Here is a 14999-nt window from a genome sequence, read left to right as displayed (position 1 = left end):
GGGATCTGCCGTCCGTGGGGTTATAACACATTTTTTTAGTGTTTATGGTTAGTTTAGTCTTGTCTCTTGTCTAGTTGTTGTTGTATCAACACTAGTTTCAGTTTCACATCTTAGAAACTTACATAATTTATGATACAATTAAAGGCAACAAAAATAAAACTGTCAACGTGTAATGACGACCTCCCATCTACAGATGGCAGTAAAAACGGAAAGGCTGGTTGTAAAGTTTATTGAAACACCCACCCGATGCTGCGTTCAGTAGACCAGTGCAGGTTTAGTAGATCTGTAAATTATACACGACAAGGCTGTATTGAGTCACGGAATGAGTGGTATGATATAATAATCAGACATTAGTGCATCCTCTTTGGAGCACGCTGCGTTCTTATCATCTCAGAATGAGGTAATTTACGTTTGAGATGGTGAGTGATCGCCTGCATTATTTTAGAAGTTGTTGTTTTTTTGTCAATGGTTTTAATTTTTTTAATTACACTTAATTTAAATCTTTCAATATTTTTAACAGGATGACTACGAAAGAACTCATCTTTCTTCCCAGTGGCATTTGAACGCATCAGCGTGTACTGCTTCCCTGTTCCGGTAGTGGCTACGTGTAATTTTAGAGGAAAATGGCAGATAGAAAAAACAATAATGTTCCAAACACAAGCGCAAATTTATTATTCAGTGCCGCTCCCGAGTTTACCTTCAATTTGCCTTTCATGCCAGTGAGTCAGGCCTCCGGTTCGGCAGTGCTGTCAGGAGGTGAGAAGAAATACCGACAGTAGAAGCGTTAACGTTAGCATGCAAGCTAGCTAGTTAGCCGACTTCCTGTGGGATGTCACTAGTTAGATATTTTAAAGAAGTCATAGATAATTGTAAGAGTATTGTTTTTATCCCTTGCTATTTTGCTGTACTATCCCAATTTGCAGTGGTAGACTTTATAAAGTGCGGGTTCATTTACAGTTCAGGTATAAGTCATTGTGAGTTTATGATGTTGTCTGTATTTGCCATCACCTACTTCAATTCTTCGAGCATTTGTTTACGGTGAAAATGTATTGAAATATCGTTGTAACTGCGCTATTGTATATAAAACTCAAGATAAGCAGGTTATAATTTTTGTAAATGTGAAGTTGTGACTTCTTTCAGAGGATTCTACTGATGTCGGTGAAGAAGACAGCTTTTTGGGTCAGACTTCTGGGAATGTGCAAGCTCCCTCCACCTTCAGCTATTTCTCCAACCCAGTAACCAGCAGTGACCCGTTTGCTTCTATTGGACAACCACCATGTCCGCCGCCATCATTGGCAGGCGCATCCATGACAACCGCCGCGGCGTCTGTTCCCAGCAGCGTTAATATGGCTCCTCCGCCACCGCCAAGTTCACAGCTGAACACGGCTCCTCCTGTCTTCGGCAGTACAGTATATCAGAGCCCGATGGGACACCACACTCCTCCTCCCGGCACAATGACCCCACCACCTCCACAGATGCAGCAACATAGTCACAACCCGTATCGACACACTGCCACCAGCAGCAAAGCCAGTCCTTATATTCCGGCTCCTGAGGTCCTACCACCAAGCCAGCCATCACAACCCCATCCCTACTCTGTCGGTTCAGGGCCACAAACATTCCCCCCCTCAGGACCCGCATTCTCAAAGGTAAAAAATATCCTCATCAGTGACGGATATGTAATCCAAAATGCCAAGAAGATGAAGTTAATGATAAACATCTTTGTTTCCTGGCAGCCTCCCACTGCTCACCTCCAGGTACCTCCACCTCCAGCCAACCCTTCTGGGGCAGTCGTCCCTGCCGGCCTGAGTGTGCAATACAACTACAATGTTTATGAACCTGTTCAGCCTCACTGGTTCTACTGCAAGCTAGTGGAGTCAAAAAGTGTGTGGCTTCCTTTCAGCATCATCGACTCCCTCCAGCTTGAGGAGACGTATAACTCCGGTATTACTACAACATTTTTGTTTTTTTAGCTATAAGTCACTTGTAATAAATTGTATTAACATATGTACCATTTCCTTCCCGCAGTTCAACCAGACCCAGAAAATGTGATTGTGCGCACGGACGGAGGTCGTTTCGATGTACAGCTCTATGACCGCATGCGGTCAGCTGTTTACTGGGAGGAGGAGCCTACAGAAGTGCGGCGCTGCACCTGGTTTTATAAAGGGGACACAGATAGTCGATTTATTCCTTACTCTGAGGAATTCAGTGACAAGCTGGAGGTTTGTCTCCTGACGACATTAAACAGGAAGCAGTTTTCATGAAAGTTCTGTGAATGTTCCTGGATACAGTCAGATTCATCTTACATTCATCTTATCTTGTAGATACATCACTCATATATTTGTTGTGTCCACAGGCAGAATATAAGAAAGCTGTATCTACTAACCAATGGCACCGTAGACTGGAATTCCCATCTGGAGAAACTATCGTCATGCACAACCCCAAGGTAACCCTCCATCCTTTTACAAAGGTCCACAGGTCATTAAATGTCTAGAAAGTAACAAACTTTTAACTTGGCCTTTTCACATTTGGACACTGCTTACATGTTGGAAAAAGAGATAGAAATGCTGTGTATTTATTTTACTGCAAATAAATGGACAGTAATCCCTCGTTTATCATAAGACCGACCATCGTAAGTGAAAGGATACCTTATTTATAAATTGGTTATTTTCATAGTTAGAGCATAGAACACCAGTGTACAGCTTTTTCTAAATATTGCATCAAGTTCTCCTATATGCATATACTATATATTATACATATATATTATAATGAGATAATGATGAATTATAATTCGCCCTGTGTTGCTGATTCCTGATTGGGCTTTGTTGTTTTTTCCAACGTAGGTGATAGTGCAGTTTCAACCCACCCCCTTGCCTGATGAGTGGGCCACGACTCAGGACGCGCAGACCCGGCCCAGGGTGGTGAAGAGAGGGATCGATGATGACCATGATCAAGTCCCTGATGGTAGTCAGGTTCTGCTTTACACAGCTGATGATGTCATTTAATTGTGGGCTTGAAACCAGTGTGGATTTTTAAGTGGAATTATAGCTGATGGGAAAATACCCAAGATTTGATATTATGCTTTTTAAATGTCATAATCACTTCATAAGTGGAAAACAGAATAATACAGTCGTCCCTCGATACTTCACGCTACCATGGTATTTCATGGTTAAATACAGGCTATTATTAGTCAAAGATATGCATATTCAAGCTATTTATTTTGTTTGTCAAAATAATGCATTTTTATGCATAAAAATGGCTGAATGAACTAAAATATCAACAGAAGGCATTGAAAGACATTCAAATATGTTGTGATGATATGTAGTATTCTACACTGGTCAGTAGGCGTCAGTAATGTTACTGTTATGTTTGGTGAGACACACAAGCACCACACTTGATCACCAGATCAATAGGCATCTCATCCTTTCCTCCCCTGACTCAGCGACCCCGGCACAGGAACACATTTACAGCAACACACAAGCACAACTGTTATTCATGTCCCAAATGGCAATTTTCCATTTTGTATACTATGTAAAGGTGGCTGTAGGTGTGTTATTTCATGCATAGAAGGCGCTAATAATGTAAAAAAAATATTTCAAAGGTCATAGGCAGGTTTTCAGGAATCCTACTATGCGGAAATTCACTTTTCAGTTTCTGGTTTTAACTGCAAAAAGTGAGGGATTACTGTATTGAACGTTGAGGTGTCTTTTAATGCCTGATGATGTATTAAATACGTAATATTTAATAAAGGCCTAGCTAACATTGATGCACTTTTTTCCAGGCGAGCTCCCTGATGTGGACCACCTTGTGTTCATGGTTCACGGCATTGGTCCCGTATGTGACCTGAGGTTTCGGAGCATGGTTGAGTGTGGTGAGTATAATGTAACCATTACAGTATTTGTGCAGCCTCCATGATGTTCCTTCATGTACTCCATGACTGTACTTTCAGTGGATGACTTCCGCAGCGTGTCACTGAAGCTGCTGCAGAGTCACTTTAAGAACTCATTGGATGATCTTGCCATCAGCCGGGTGGAGTTCCTGCCGGTCCAGTGGCACACGTCCCTACATGGAGATGCCACAGGGGTGGACAGGTGAGGAGAAGCGGGTTCCGACTGGCTGGGCAAGATCATGCCGCTCACGACTACTAACGTTATAAAAAAATGTATTTGCAGGAGAATAAAGAAAATCACTTTACCCAGCACTGGGCGCTTACGTCACTTTACGAATGAGACCTTGTTGGACGTGCTCTTCTACAACAGTCCCACGTACTGCCAGACCATCATGGACACAGTTGCTTCAGAGATTAACAGACTACATGCCCTCTTCTTGGAGAGAAACCCAGATTACAAAGGAGCAGTATCTGTGGCTGGACACAGTTTAGGTAATACACACATGGAGTATTCACACTCACGTTCACCACACGTTCACTCCTGTGGATAATGTGGAATCTCCAATGTACTGGGATGTGAGCGGAAGCTCGGAGAGGATATACAAACTCCACGTCCAAACTGTGGACTGTGAGGCTGACATGCATGAGGCCATCTTGAAGGCCTGGCCAAAATAACGAGCTGTAATGCGTATTAAGATATGCCTTTATTCGTCCCTCAGTGGGGAAATTTGTCATTGTAATTTGTATTGGCTAATATATAACAATCCTTTATCATGAGCTTATAGACACCAGGAGCTGTCTTTGTTTCCTGGTGCATTTGTGGTATCCTACATTGTTTCTTTTGCAGTAAATTGCTATTCTACTTGCAGGATCTCTTATTCTCTTTGACTTGCTGTCGAATCAAAAGACTGATGAAAGCCCCCCCACTATGCCCACTGTGAATGGAGACACCAAACAGGTAATATACAATGGTTGTATTATTATACATTTGACCCTGGCGAGGACAACATGAACAACATGAAAACATGCGTAGTACACAGTAACCCATCATACAGTACACCCTCGCCACTTCATGTTGTCACTTTTGTGGCTATCACTGTTTTTCCAAAATATATTCATAAATCATGCTGATTTGTGTGTGAACATTAGCCCAAAAATATGCATCAAAAATATGTACATATTTTTTGTAAAATCCAAATCTAAAGCATTCAGCAGCGCTCAAAGACAAGACATGATAATGTGTAGTATTTTACACTGGCCACTAGGTGGCACACACAAGCAGCAGACCTGATTGCCAGAACAACAGGCTTTTATTGCAGGTTTGAATTATCACACATTAATGATGATGATGATAACACAGGCTACTGTTATGGCCATCACTCACGACAAGCTAAAGCCCAACTCTGAATCCTTGATGTCACTTCCTGTCTGCCCCCCACTCTGCACCGGAAGACATTTACAGAAAACACAGACTGAGTTTTATTTGTCATAAATGTCAGATTTTCTATTGTTATGCGTACTATATTGGGTAACAGCACTGTAAAGGTGACTATAGGGGTGCTATTTCATGTCCAGGTGGCTCTAGTGAACTGTTTAAAACTGTATTTAGTAAGGTCATAAACAGTTTTTATATGCTCCAGCTGTGAAAATATTGCGTTCATAAATGAGGAATCCTACTTTGCAAAAATTCCCTTATCACGGTTGGGTCTGGCGCCAGTTAACCGTGATAAATGAGGGATTAGTGTAGATATCAATGCTTTAAAGCCATTTAAAACTTTGCCTCTAAAAATTAGGTGTCAGCCCCAGCTCCACAGGCTGGCACCCCTCCATGTGTAGAAGAGGAGCCCAAAGAGGAGATGGAGGACTTGGAGGACCTTTCTGCTGTGCTGGAACATCTTGGACTGTCTGAGTACAAGAGCACCTTTGATGAGGAAAAGATTGACATTGAATCCTTTGTAAGTCAACTTGTTTCCTCTGGGAGCTTAAAGTTTGCTTCAAGTAGCACAGAAACTTTGATTAATTACGCCCCCCAGGGATCACATTGGAAAAGTAGTCCATGTCCTGCTGGGTACATTGTGGGCATCTACAACAATGCTAATGATGCACCCTCACTCATATCTGCCTTTGTGGTGTTCCTTTAGCTCATGTGTACAATGGAGGACTTGAAGGAGATGGGAATCCCACTCGGCCCTCGGAAGAAAATTGCCAAATTTGTGAAAGAAAGAGTGGCTAAACAGGCACGTTAGTCTGGAGAAAATGTCCTCCTTTTAAAATGTTAGATGTCTAACCTGCTGTCTTGTATTCAGACGGCAGCTCAGGAGAAAAAAAAGGAGGTCCAGGTGGCCAGTCAGGTTGTGGAGCCCCAACACGCTGCTCAGACTCTTCCTGATCCTGGTGTGAAGAAGCTGCCGGTGGGCGTCTCCTCCATCCATGTAGACTACAACTACTTTGAAGTTGGCACCGGGCAGGTATTTGTGTTGCCGAATAAGTCAGTTCCCCCAGTGGGTCCCCTTATAGTACCTCACATTATGTTTTGCCTTCTAGGTGTCGGTGGTCTACCAAAATCTGGACTTCAGTCCAGTCAGTTTCTTTGCCTTGGGTTCACCAATCGGCATGTTCTTGACTGTCAGAGGCCTCGAGAAGATTGAAGAGACCTATCAGCTTCCAACGTGCAAAGGATTCTTCAACATTTACCATCCGGTAGGTGGAATGGTTGGACTGACCTATTTGTTTTTGGCGTATTAATCCTTATTGGATTTCTTTTAGCCTTCATAAAAGGCTGGATTAAAAAAACATTATGCACGCATATGGGTGTATGTTAAAAGCAGACATTTTAAGAAGATAAATTAGCATTTATTATATAAACTTGGGGTCGACAGCTATTGGCACAACACCGGAAGTCCCTCTGAGCACTTGGGAGTGCGACCAATCACAGTGGCGTGGGCGTGCCTGGAGGCACCCCGTGGGTGGAATCAATTGAAACAGACTGTTTTGGCAGGAAGCGGGGAACCCAAACAAACGCTGCTGGAATAGGTGCAGATTTTGGAAGATCTAGAAAGCTTTCTGCAGTGGTTATTGTGTGTAGCTGCTCTACAGGAGTCCAACTCAATACAAAGGGTATCTCCCCCGTGACTGCATATCACTGATATATTTTTATTGTGCTGTTTATTTACTGTTCAGCTCCATTGGCCCTACAGTCGGCCCTACAGTCGGGGATTACTCCAGCAACCTTTCCCTCTGTCATGCAGGTGACACGCTAACACATGCCACTCAAACATTCATCAATGTCTCATCTCTTTCAGTTGGACCCAGTTGCATACAGGATCGAGCCCTTGATTATACCAGACTTGGAACTGAAGCCCGTTTTGATACCACATCACAAAGGAAGAAAAAGACTCCACCTCGGTACTTTTCTAATATTTTCCAATATTTGTTTCTTGTGAAACGCGTATGAACAAAGCAGGAAGGAAGCCAGCAATGTCTGCGTTTCAGAGCTGAAAGAGAGTCTCTCCAGGATGGGCTCAGACCTGAAGCACGGTTTCATCAGCTCGCTGAGGAGCGCCTGGCAGACGCTCAACGACTTCGCTCGCGCCCACACGTCGTCTGCTCAGCTTCAGGCAGAGCTGGCCATGGTGGCCAATCAGATCGAAGAGCAGGAGAAGCGAGCGCAGGAAGGTGAGCGTGGAGGCCATGAGCGAGATGGCCCGTGCGGCTCTCTTTCTAATGTGTACGCTTTTAGTTTCCGAGCAAAAAGCCCTGGAAATGCCCGAGCCACCCAAGGAAGAGGAGCCTCAGGTGCGGATCGGGATGCTGAATGGGGGACACCGCATCGACTTTGTCCTGCAGGAGAAGCCCATTGAGAGTTTCAACGAGTACCTGTTTGCTCTCCAGAGCCATCTCTGCTACTGGTACCACACGTTGTTGTTGGTCATGCCATGCTTTCACGTTTCAATAGTAACTTCCATTTGTTGTGTAGGCAATCTGAAGACACAGCTCTGCTCATCCTCAAGGAGATCTACAAGAGCATGGGGGTCCAGCCGGAACACGTGGTACATTAGCACAACAAAGGTTTACTTCCTTTATTCATTTCCTCATGTCATTTATTCACACAAATGTATAATACAATTGTATTATGCCATTTGTCTTAAATTAAGAAAAGTCGCTTGTAGATGAAAAGACTTGACAAGTTTATTTGATTTTTATAGTATAAATTATAGCGCTGGACGAGGAACAGTGTCATTAGATAACAGACAGGAATGCAGTAGCAGCAGGTAATGACGACTTCTGGACATTTGATGGCCAATAAATGCATTTCCCTGCATTTGTGTACGGGCAGGATGTATTATTTACTCACTGACTGGGCCCAAAGCTTCACAGCAGGGTGAGACTCGCTCACGTCCGCCCTTCGCTTCCACTGATTACGCGTCTCACCTCGGCCAACGCCTAATCCGTGACTATTGACACGTAAAACGGCCTCTGGAATAAAAATGGCATGAGAAACATCAGCATGCAGGCACATGAGATCAACATAATACATTCACATGGAGAGAAGTATTTACACAAGCGGAAATAAATAGTGCTGAGGGGCAACACGCTAGTTGGAACAATAATATTGGTACCAGCAGAGCCCAGATGGCATCTCTACACCTTGGACCTATCAATCACATGAACATGCTTCTGTGAAGACGGGGCCCAAGTGTCACACTTACATCAAGTACAAAAGGTCCCTTTTTACCTCATTGTCAGTCTTAAAACAATAAATATAGTACCATAACGTCAAAAGTTGAGCTGAATTTTGTAAGGAATTAGCATTTTTTTGTTCACTTCATAAAAGTTGGACAGCTCCACAATGCAAGCCTTGTAAGCGGCTTGTTGCATAAGCAAAGTGTCACACCTACTGGGGAAATGTGGTTCAGCAGTAGCAACTGTAGTAACTGCAGCAACTGTAGTAACTGCAGCAACTGTAGTAACTGCAGTAACTGTAGCAACTGTAGTAATTGTAGTAATTGTAGAAACTGCAGGAACTGTAGCAACTGTAGCAACTGTAGCAACTGTAGCAACTGCAGTAACTGCAGTAACTGTAGTAACTATAGTAACTGTAGCAACTGCAGTAACTGTAGTAACTATAGTAACTGTAGCAACTGCAGTAACTGTAGTAAGTGGCCCTGATACAGCAGCTTTGTGGGAAGGACTACTTCAGCAGACGAAGTAGTAGCGTGATGGAGCCATGAAGTTGCTTCCTACATTCACGTGTCTCCAGCTGTGCGTTCATCATGTCGGCATATCACGGACTCGACATGGACGTCACACGCGTGTTCAGTTCTCTGCTTTGCTCTGAGTCTTAAAGGCCTGCTTGCGGAGGTGCGCCTCGATTTCCTCACGGAACACCAGCATTCCCAGGTGAGAGTGGGAGGCCTCGTTCATGGCTTTGGACTGGATGCACATGCGGTACTGTTCTGGAGTCAGCTCGTCCGCACACTGCTTCTCGTGCCACAGGTGGAACAGACCCGACACCGGCGTCCGGACCACTATCAGCTCGCTCCGAAGGTACTTCCTGTACAAGTGGACGTCTTCCACGCCCCAGCCTTTCACTTCAAGGTCGAAGCCCCCTGAGAGGGAAAAACGGTGTTTAACGTGTTTAACGTTCATGATGAACACTGAATGACATCATCATCATCATCATCATCATCAGTGCTTACCAATATTAAGGAAGTCAGAGCGATATTGACACGTCATCCCAAAGCCAAAGTCTCTCCAAAAGCCAGCATCCTTCTTGTGAACCTATTTAAAACAAGTATGTGGTCCACACTTTCTCACAGAACTTCATGGAAGTACGTCTCTGGCTTACCAGCTGAAGTTCAATAGGGGGCGCCAGCTCCACATTTCCATGAACTATGGCGGGATTGTACAGACTGAACACCACGGGATAGAATACTTTCTTGTCTGGAAAACAAAATGAGACCTTGGCAAAAACCAAACAAGCATTCAATGAAGAGCACCCGTGTGTGGAAGCCTACTTGGCGCAGTATGGAGACGACACGTATTGAGGAAGTCCAGCGTGAAATGGATGTCGACGTCACAGAAAAACATCAGAACGTCGCCTTTGGTCCAGGCGTGCGCTCCGATATCCAGCCCCCGGCCTCGGGAAAACTCCTCATCCACCGGGATTAGTGTGTACTTGGAGAAACCCTCATCTCTGACAAAAAACAACGTATTACATCGCCAACAATACACACACGGAAGTGTAAGCAAGGAAAATCTGATCCGTACAGCAGAGCCCCACATACTGAGGGGGTTCTGTCTTGGACCACCAGTGAATGGCACAAGTATACTGTATGTGATGTTGATGCCAAAGCTATATACGTGTATGTATATGCTATATTGTCCTAAGTGATACGTACTAAACATATCCCAGTGAGCTGCCACTGAAATCTGATCTTCAATATTTCTCACCCTGATTTCCCTTTTTTCAACGTTAAGCATGACATGACAAACCTTGACATGGTCTCCAACGATGACTTGATCTCCTGCAGGCCCTCCTGGCCAAAATAGACCACCGTGAGGTGAACCCGCCTGTCCTGCCGTATGCACACCTCCCTAAAAGAGAGTTTGATCCCCGTTTGATTAGAAGCAAAGCAAAACGAAGATGGATCCATTTCATCACGGACAGGTTGGGACGTACCTGAAGTTGTGTAAGAACTGCGAGAAGGTTTCTACTCTGCCAGCCAGCGGCACAATGATGTTGATAATCATTCCAGATGTTTCCACAAATGTGCTCCTGACTTTCATCAGGGGACCAAACGGCCTGAAGAGCGTCACATGACGGAAGGTGCTCGATTCCTCCTTAGAGAAGAAGAGCTCATAAAGCGAGCCTTTGTCCCGCTCCGTCCTGTGAATGCCTGCAAACGTGAGACCAGGGGGTGCGGTCAAAAACGGAATATTCGTCCCATCTTGCATTCATCAGGATGCTTCACTGGAGGACAAGGAACCACTCATGATGCTGTTACATCTTCACCAGGGACAATACCATACGCATAAATCATATATATATATATATATGCTTTATAGTAGTACTGTATAGCTTTTATAACCATCGTAAACGCTCCTTTCTTCTGGTTAATGGATTCCAGATTTGACCGTGATAAGTGAATTTCCATGAAGTACGTGGAATATGTTCTTGGTTGGAGCATGGAAAATATGTGTACAACCTTCTACATCTAGTTTCAAATCTGATTAGAGCCCTTTTGTTATTGCTACATGATGTACGCCATGTATACATGATGTATACATGATGTATACATGATGTATACATGATGTATACATGATGTATACATGATGTATACATGATGTACACATGATGTATACATGATGTATACATGATGTACGCCATGTATACATGATGTATACATGATGTATACATGATGTATACATGATGTATACATGATGTACACATGATGTATACATGATGTATACATGATGTATACATGATGTATACATGATGTATACATGATGTATACATGATGTACACATGATGTATACATGATGTACATGACGTGTGCTCGCGGTGATGCCAGGCATCATCAGGTCACCTTCTATAAAGTCAGCCTCGGTGTAAGTTTGCTTCCGCATCGGCAGGTCGTCCTCCACACCGTCCTCGTCATCGGGGTTGTTGATGATGTCCAAGGCAGCCTCGATGACCTCCACAAGTTCATCTCTACGGTCTTTGCGAACAGGTTTCTCCTCCGGGTGCCGCGTCAGCCCCATCTCCAGCTGATAAACCCTGGAAGAGGTGAAGCTCTCAAAGGGCACCAGGGCGTACTCGCTGGGCAGGCGAGCCCCCGTGTTCACCTCGGCCTTGTCAATCTGAGAGTGCAGGAACTCCAGCAGATCTCCTGGCTCTTGGTCGTTGTTCTGGGACAGTCCCTGCACCCCGGGGGGCTCCTTCCTGTCCTGCAGGAGCTTCAGCTTCTCGCTCATTTCCTGCAGCTCCTGCTTGAGCTGCGCAATCTGCCGCTTGAGACTGGCGGCACGGTTCAGGTGGCGCTCCTCCTGCTCCTGCAGCAGGGCCTGGTAGTACTCCTTCCCGTAAGTCTCTCCTGCTATGCCGGGCAGGACCAGGCTGACGTCGGGTGGAGCCGTGCAGTCCAGCAGGTAGGTGAAGAGCAGCAGCACCAGCAGAAGGAAGAGGCCCAGGAAGAGCCAGCGGACCCGGCCCTGGAGCGGCAACCCCCGCCTGGGCATCACGCTCTCATGCAAGCCAGAGCTGACGAGTCTGCATTCCCTGGTCCCTCCGACGTCCGCTCCTCACATCACTTGGGACCAAGAGTAGCGGGGCAACACCCAAGACCAGGATGGAGCACATTCAGTCCCTTCTGTTCTTCATGGGTGGCTCCTGAAAAAACACTTCCACGTAAATCCATCCGATGGTCACCTTCGGGGGGGGGGGGGGGGGGGGGGGGAGACAAATCCACATTAAGAGAGTACTTTTAGTTGTGGTACTGCTCTGCCCTGCTCTGCCAACTATGAGGTAGACTAAGAGACTGGACCCCTTGATGGAGGTTTCTCAGAAGGTGAATTATTTCACCTGCCGGGTGACGGGGGCCAGACACGTTACATAACGCCGCCCCCGCCTCCCAAATGAACAGGAATAAAAGGCTGTCTAGCTAGCAGGAGCGCCACACAAACATTTAGCAAGCAACTTCCTGTTAAACTGTTATTCTTGGAAAATAAAAGCGTAAAACTGAAGGAAAAGACACAAATATTATATATTATATATTATTTTAATATATAATATTGTTTAGTAAGTATTTAGTGTTTTTCCAAGTCAGAACATCATGAGAACCAAAGCAGACAAACAAAAGGGAAAATTAGGCTGAGGAAAAAGTATAAATATCATGAGAACTAAGTACAAACATTAGGAGTATAAAGGATTAATTTTCAACATTAATTTTCATAGATAAATATGACCGGTCAAACTTTTTTTTTTATCAAACTGAGTCAGAAAATACATTGAAATGTTTATTGTCCCACAAACTGATGCTCAAAGATATTATTGTCACCATTGAGAGACCAATACATATACTCCTATACATAGTATATACATATATACATATACATATACAATACTCCTCCACGTATGAGGTGTGTGATGACGCAGCACCGGTGATGGGCGGTGCTTGAACGTTGGCAAGGAACGTCAACAGAACCGCTCGGTCATACCGCTCGGATGTAGACGAGTCCAAACAACTACATCGGTTAATCGGACAAATCTTAAGTAAAGTTGATCCAATGTAAAACGACTACATCTTCACCAAGAAGCCATTAAATTCCAAGAGAAAAACAGCCAGTTGCTAAAACCACGGAGGTAGGCTGGACTAAAGGTAGGCTGGACTAAAGGTAGGCTGGACTAAAGGTCGGCTGGACTAAAGGTCGGCTGGACTAAAGGTAGGCTGGACTAAAGGTAGGCTGGACTAAAGGTCGGCTGGACTAAAGGTCGGCTGGACTAAAGGTCGGCTGGACTAAAGGTAGGTTGGACTAAAGGTAGGTTGGACTATGAGGTCTGCCTAAAGCCCCTCGTGGGGACGGTGGTGGGCACACTGGTGTTGGAACAGGAAAGGACCTCCCACAAAGTATGTCGTGTGTGGATGAGCGTGTTGCTCTATCAGCTGCATTGTAAAAAACCGCTACATGACTCAGCATGTTGGTAAGCATAAGCCAACACAAGCACGTGACCCAACACACGCCATTGTTTCCTGAAGGTCATCTAATCACGGCCTGGCAAAGGGTGACGGAGCTCTTCCATCCTGACAGATATATGCCTCACTTGGCCTTCCAAATCAATCTCTGAGGGACACCATTACGACAGGAAGTTCTGTTCTTCTGACTTGCAGCTTCATAACAAAAGCCTTTTATTTTGACAACAGTTTAGTGTTAATGTGGCGTGTCCCAAAATCAGTTATTATGAACATATTAAGGCACTGTCAGCCTTAAAAATGACATCTTACAGGTTATGAAAGTATTAACATCATACTATTAGCAATGTCATGAAACGTGTATTGTGTATTCAGTCTTCTACTGGCTGCAACTACAACTACCTTCTTCACATTAAACATAGCGTCAGTGTTATTAAAGATGATTTATTATCTGTATTATCTGCTACCTGTCCGACTAGTACTTCATCATATCAAAATTAAGCTTGGAAAATCAGTAGCATCAATATTAGCATCATATTAGCATCATATTAGCATCAATATCAAGCAAGATAGGAATGGGTGTCTTCAGTTTTCTTCTACTTTCCGCACAAACATGACACATTGGTATCAAACATATATTAAGTATCAAACATATGATAAGTATCAAACATTTGATCAAAGTTGTGCAAAGAGCAGCATCGTCACATGAAGGTATGAAGGTTATGAAAGACGTGCTTCTGTGGCATCCTTATTACCTTCTATTAACTAACTATTAACTATTGGGCTTATTTTAGGCTATCAAGCTTCTGGCATTTTAACATTTATCTGCCTATTTTCTAAACAATTATTTATTACGTGACTCACGCTACCTTACCCAAATGCAACATACAGCGCCGAGTAATCAAAGTGGCAGGTTAAATGCAATGAAAACATTTCCGGTTTGACTACATTTCTTAAAAAAATAAAATAAAAGTTGCAGTGCACTATGAATCGATTAGAGCGCCGACAATTATTGTGAACTGTTTTATCCGGAAGTGATCTCGGTTATACCGTTAGCTTAGCGGGAAGGTGTTAACGACAGTGGTTTCCACTTATTTTGAGACTATTAAACGTCCCGCTCGGCAGATAAGTAGCCTTAACCAAATGACTCACGTCGTCGTAGCGTCGTAAGTCGCCGTTAGTTCTTAAAGCTGCAAGTTTGGTGTGAAGCCCGCAGAGACAGGATGCCTGTTGTGTTGCAAAATGCCACGGAGCACAGAGAAAAGAGGGGCTTGCTTTCCACTTCCGGTCAATATGAGCCAATAGCAGCGAAGCTCCTCGTTGACGTCAGAGAACACGTTGACGCTCGTGATAATAACACAAATGTATTGTATTAAAATGACAAAAGCCTATTTTCTTTCTATGAATATCATTTTATGATA

At 44.1% G+C, this 14999-nt stretch overlaps 2 protein-coding genes across 4 annotated transcripts; one reads left to right on the top strand and one right to left on the bottom strand.

The window, feature by feature from the left end:
- Nucleotides 1–513: 513 nt before the first annotated feature.
- sec23ip (SEC23 interacting protein) lies at nucleotides 514–8647 on the top strand. Of its 2 annotated transcripts, none has more exons than XM_058060648.2 (18): nucleotides 514–756; nucleotides 1141–1646; nucleotides 1734–1941; nucleotides 2026–2219; nucleotides 2354–2443; nucleotides 2841–2961; nucleotides 3779–3868; nucleotides 3947–4088; nucleotides 4170–4378; nucleotides 4756–4844; nucleotides 5680–5841; nucleotides 6028–6123; nucleotides 6193–6354; nucleotides 6431–6586; nucleotides 7189–7291; nucleotides 7379–7561; nucleotides 7626–7794; nucleotides 7863–8647. In XM_058060648.2, exons 1-18 carry the CDS (start codon nucleotides 624–626, stop codon nucleotides 7942–7944), a joined length of 2895 nt encoding a protein of 964 aa, XP_057916631.2. In that variant the 5' UTR covers nucleotides 514–623; the 3' UTR covers nucleotides 7945–8647. The 2 variants fall into 2 exon arrangements, with proteins under 2 accessions (XP_057916631.2, XP_057916636.2); XM_058060653.2 differs by having other exon boundaries at nucleotides 595–756; nucleotides 1125–1646.
- Nucleotides 8648–8988: 341 nt separating this feature from the next.
- csgalnact2 (chondroitin sulfate N-acetylgalactosaminyltransferase 2) lies at nucleotides 8989–14864 on the bottom strand. 2 transcript variants are annotated; one of them, XM_058064840.2, is made up of 8 exons: nucleotides 14731–14864; nucleotides 11476–12317; nucleotides 10569–10785; nucleotides 10382–10483; nucleotides 9904–10082; nucleotides 9735–9829; nucleotides 9586–9667; nucleotides 8989–9495 (listed from the first exon to the last, which is right to left on the bottom strand). In XM_058064840.2, exons 2-8 carry the CDS (start codon nucleotides 12125–12127, stop codon nucleotides 9203–9205), a joined length of 1620 nt encoding a protein of 539 aa, XP_057920823.2. In that variant the 5' UTR covers nucleotides 12128–12317; nucleotides 14731–14864; the 3' UTR covers nucleotides 8989–9202. The 2 variants fall into 2 exon arrangements, with proteins under 2 accessions (XP_057920823.2, XP_078649937.1); XM_078793811.1 differs by having other exon boundaries at nucleotides 11476–12278; nucleotides 14731–14845.
- Between the last annotated feature and the right edge of the window lie 135 nt (nucleotides 14865–14999).

Source organism: Doryrhamphus excisus, linkage group LG10 (genome assembly GCF_037039965.1).
Source record: "Doryrhamphus excisus strain RoL-2023G ecotype Guam linkage group LG10, RoL_Dexc_Guam_v1.1, whole genome shotgun sequence".
NCBI lineage: Eukaryota > Metazoa > Chordata > Actinopteri > Syngnathiformes > Syngnathidae > Doryrhamphus > Doryrhamphus excisus.
This window is presented reverse-complemented; position numbering and strand designations above follow the sequence as displayed.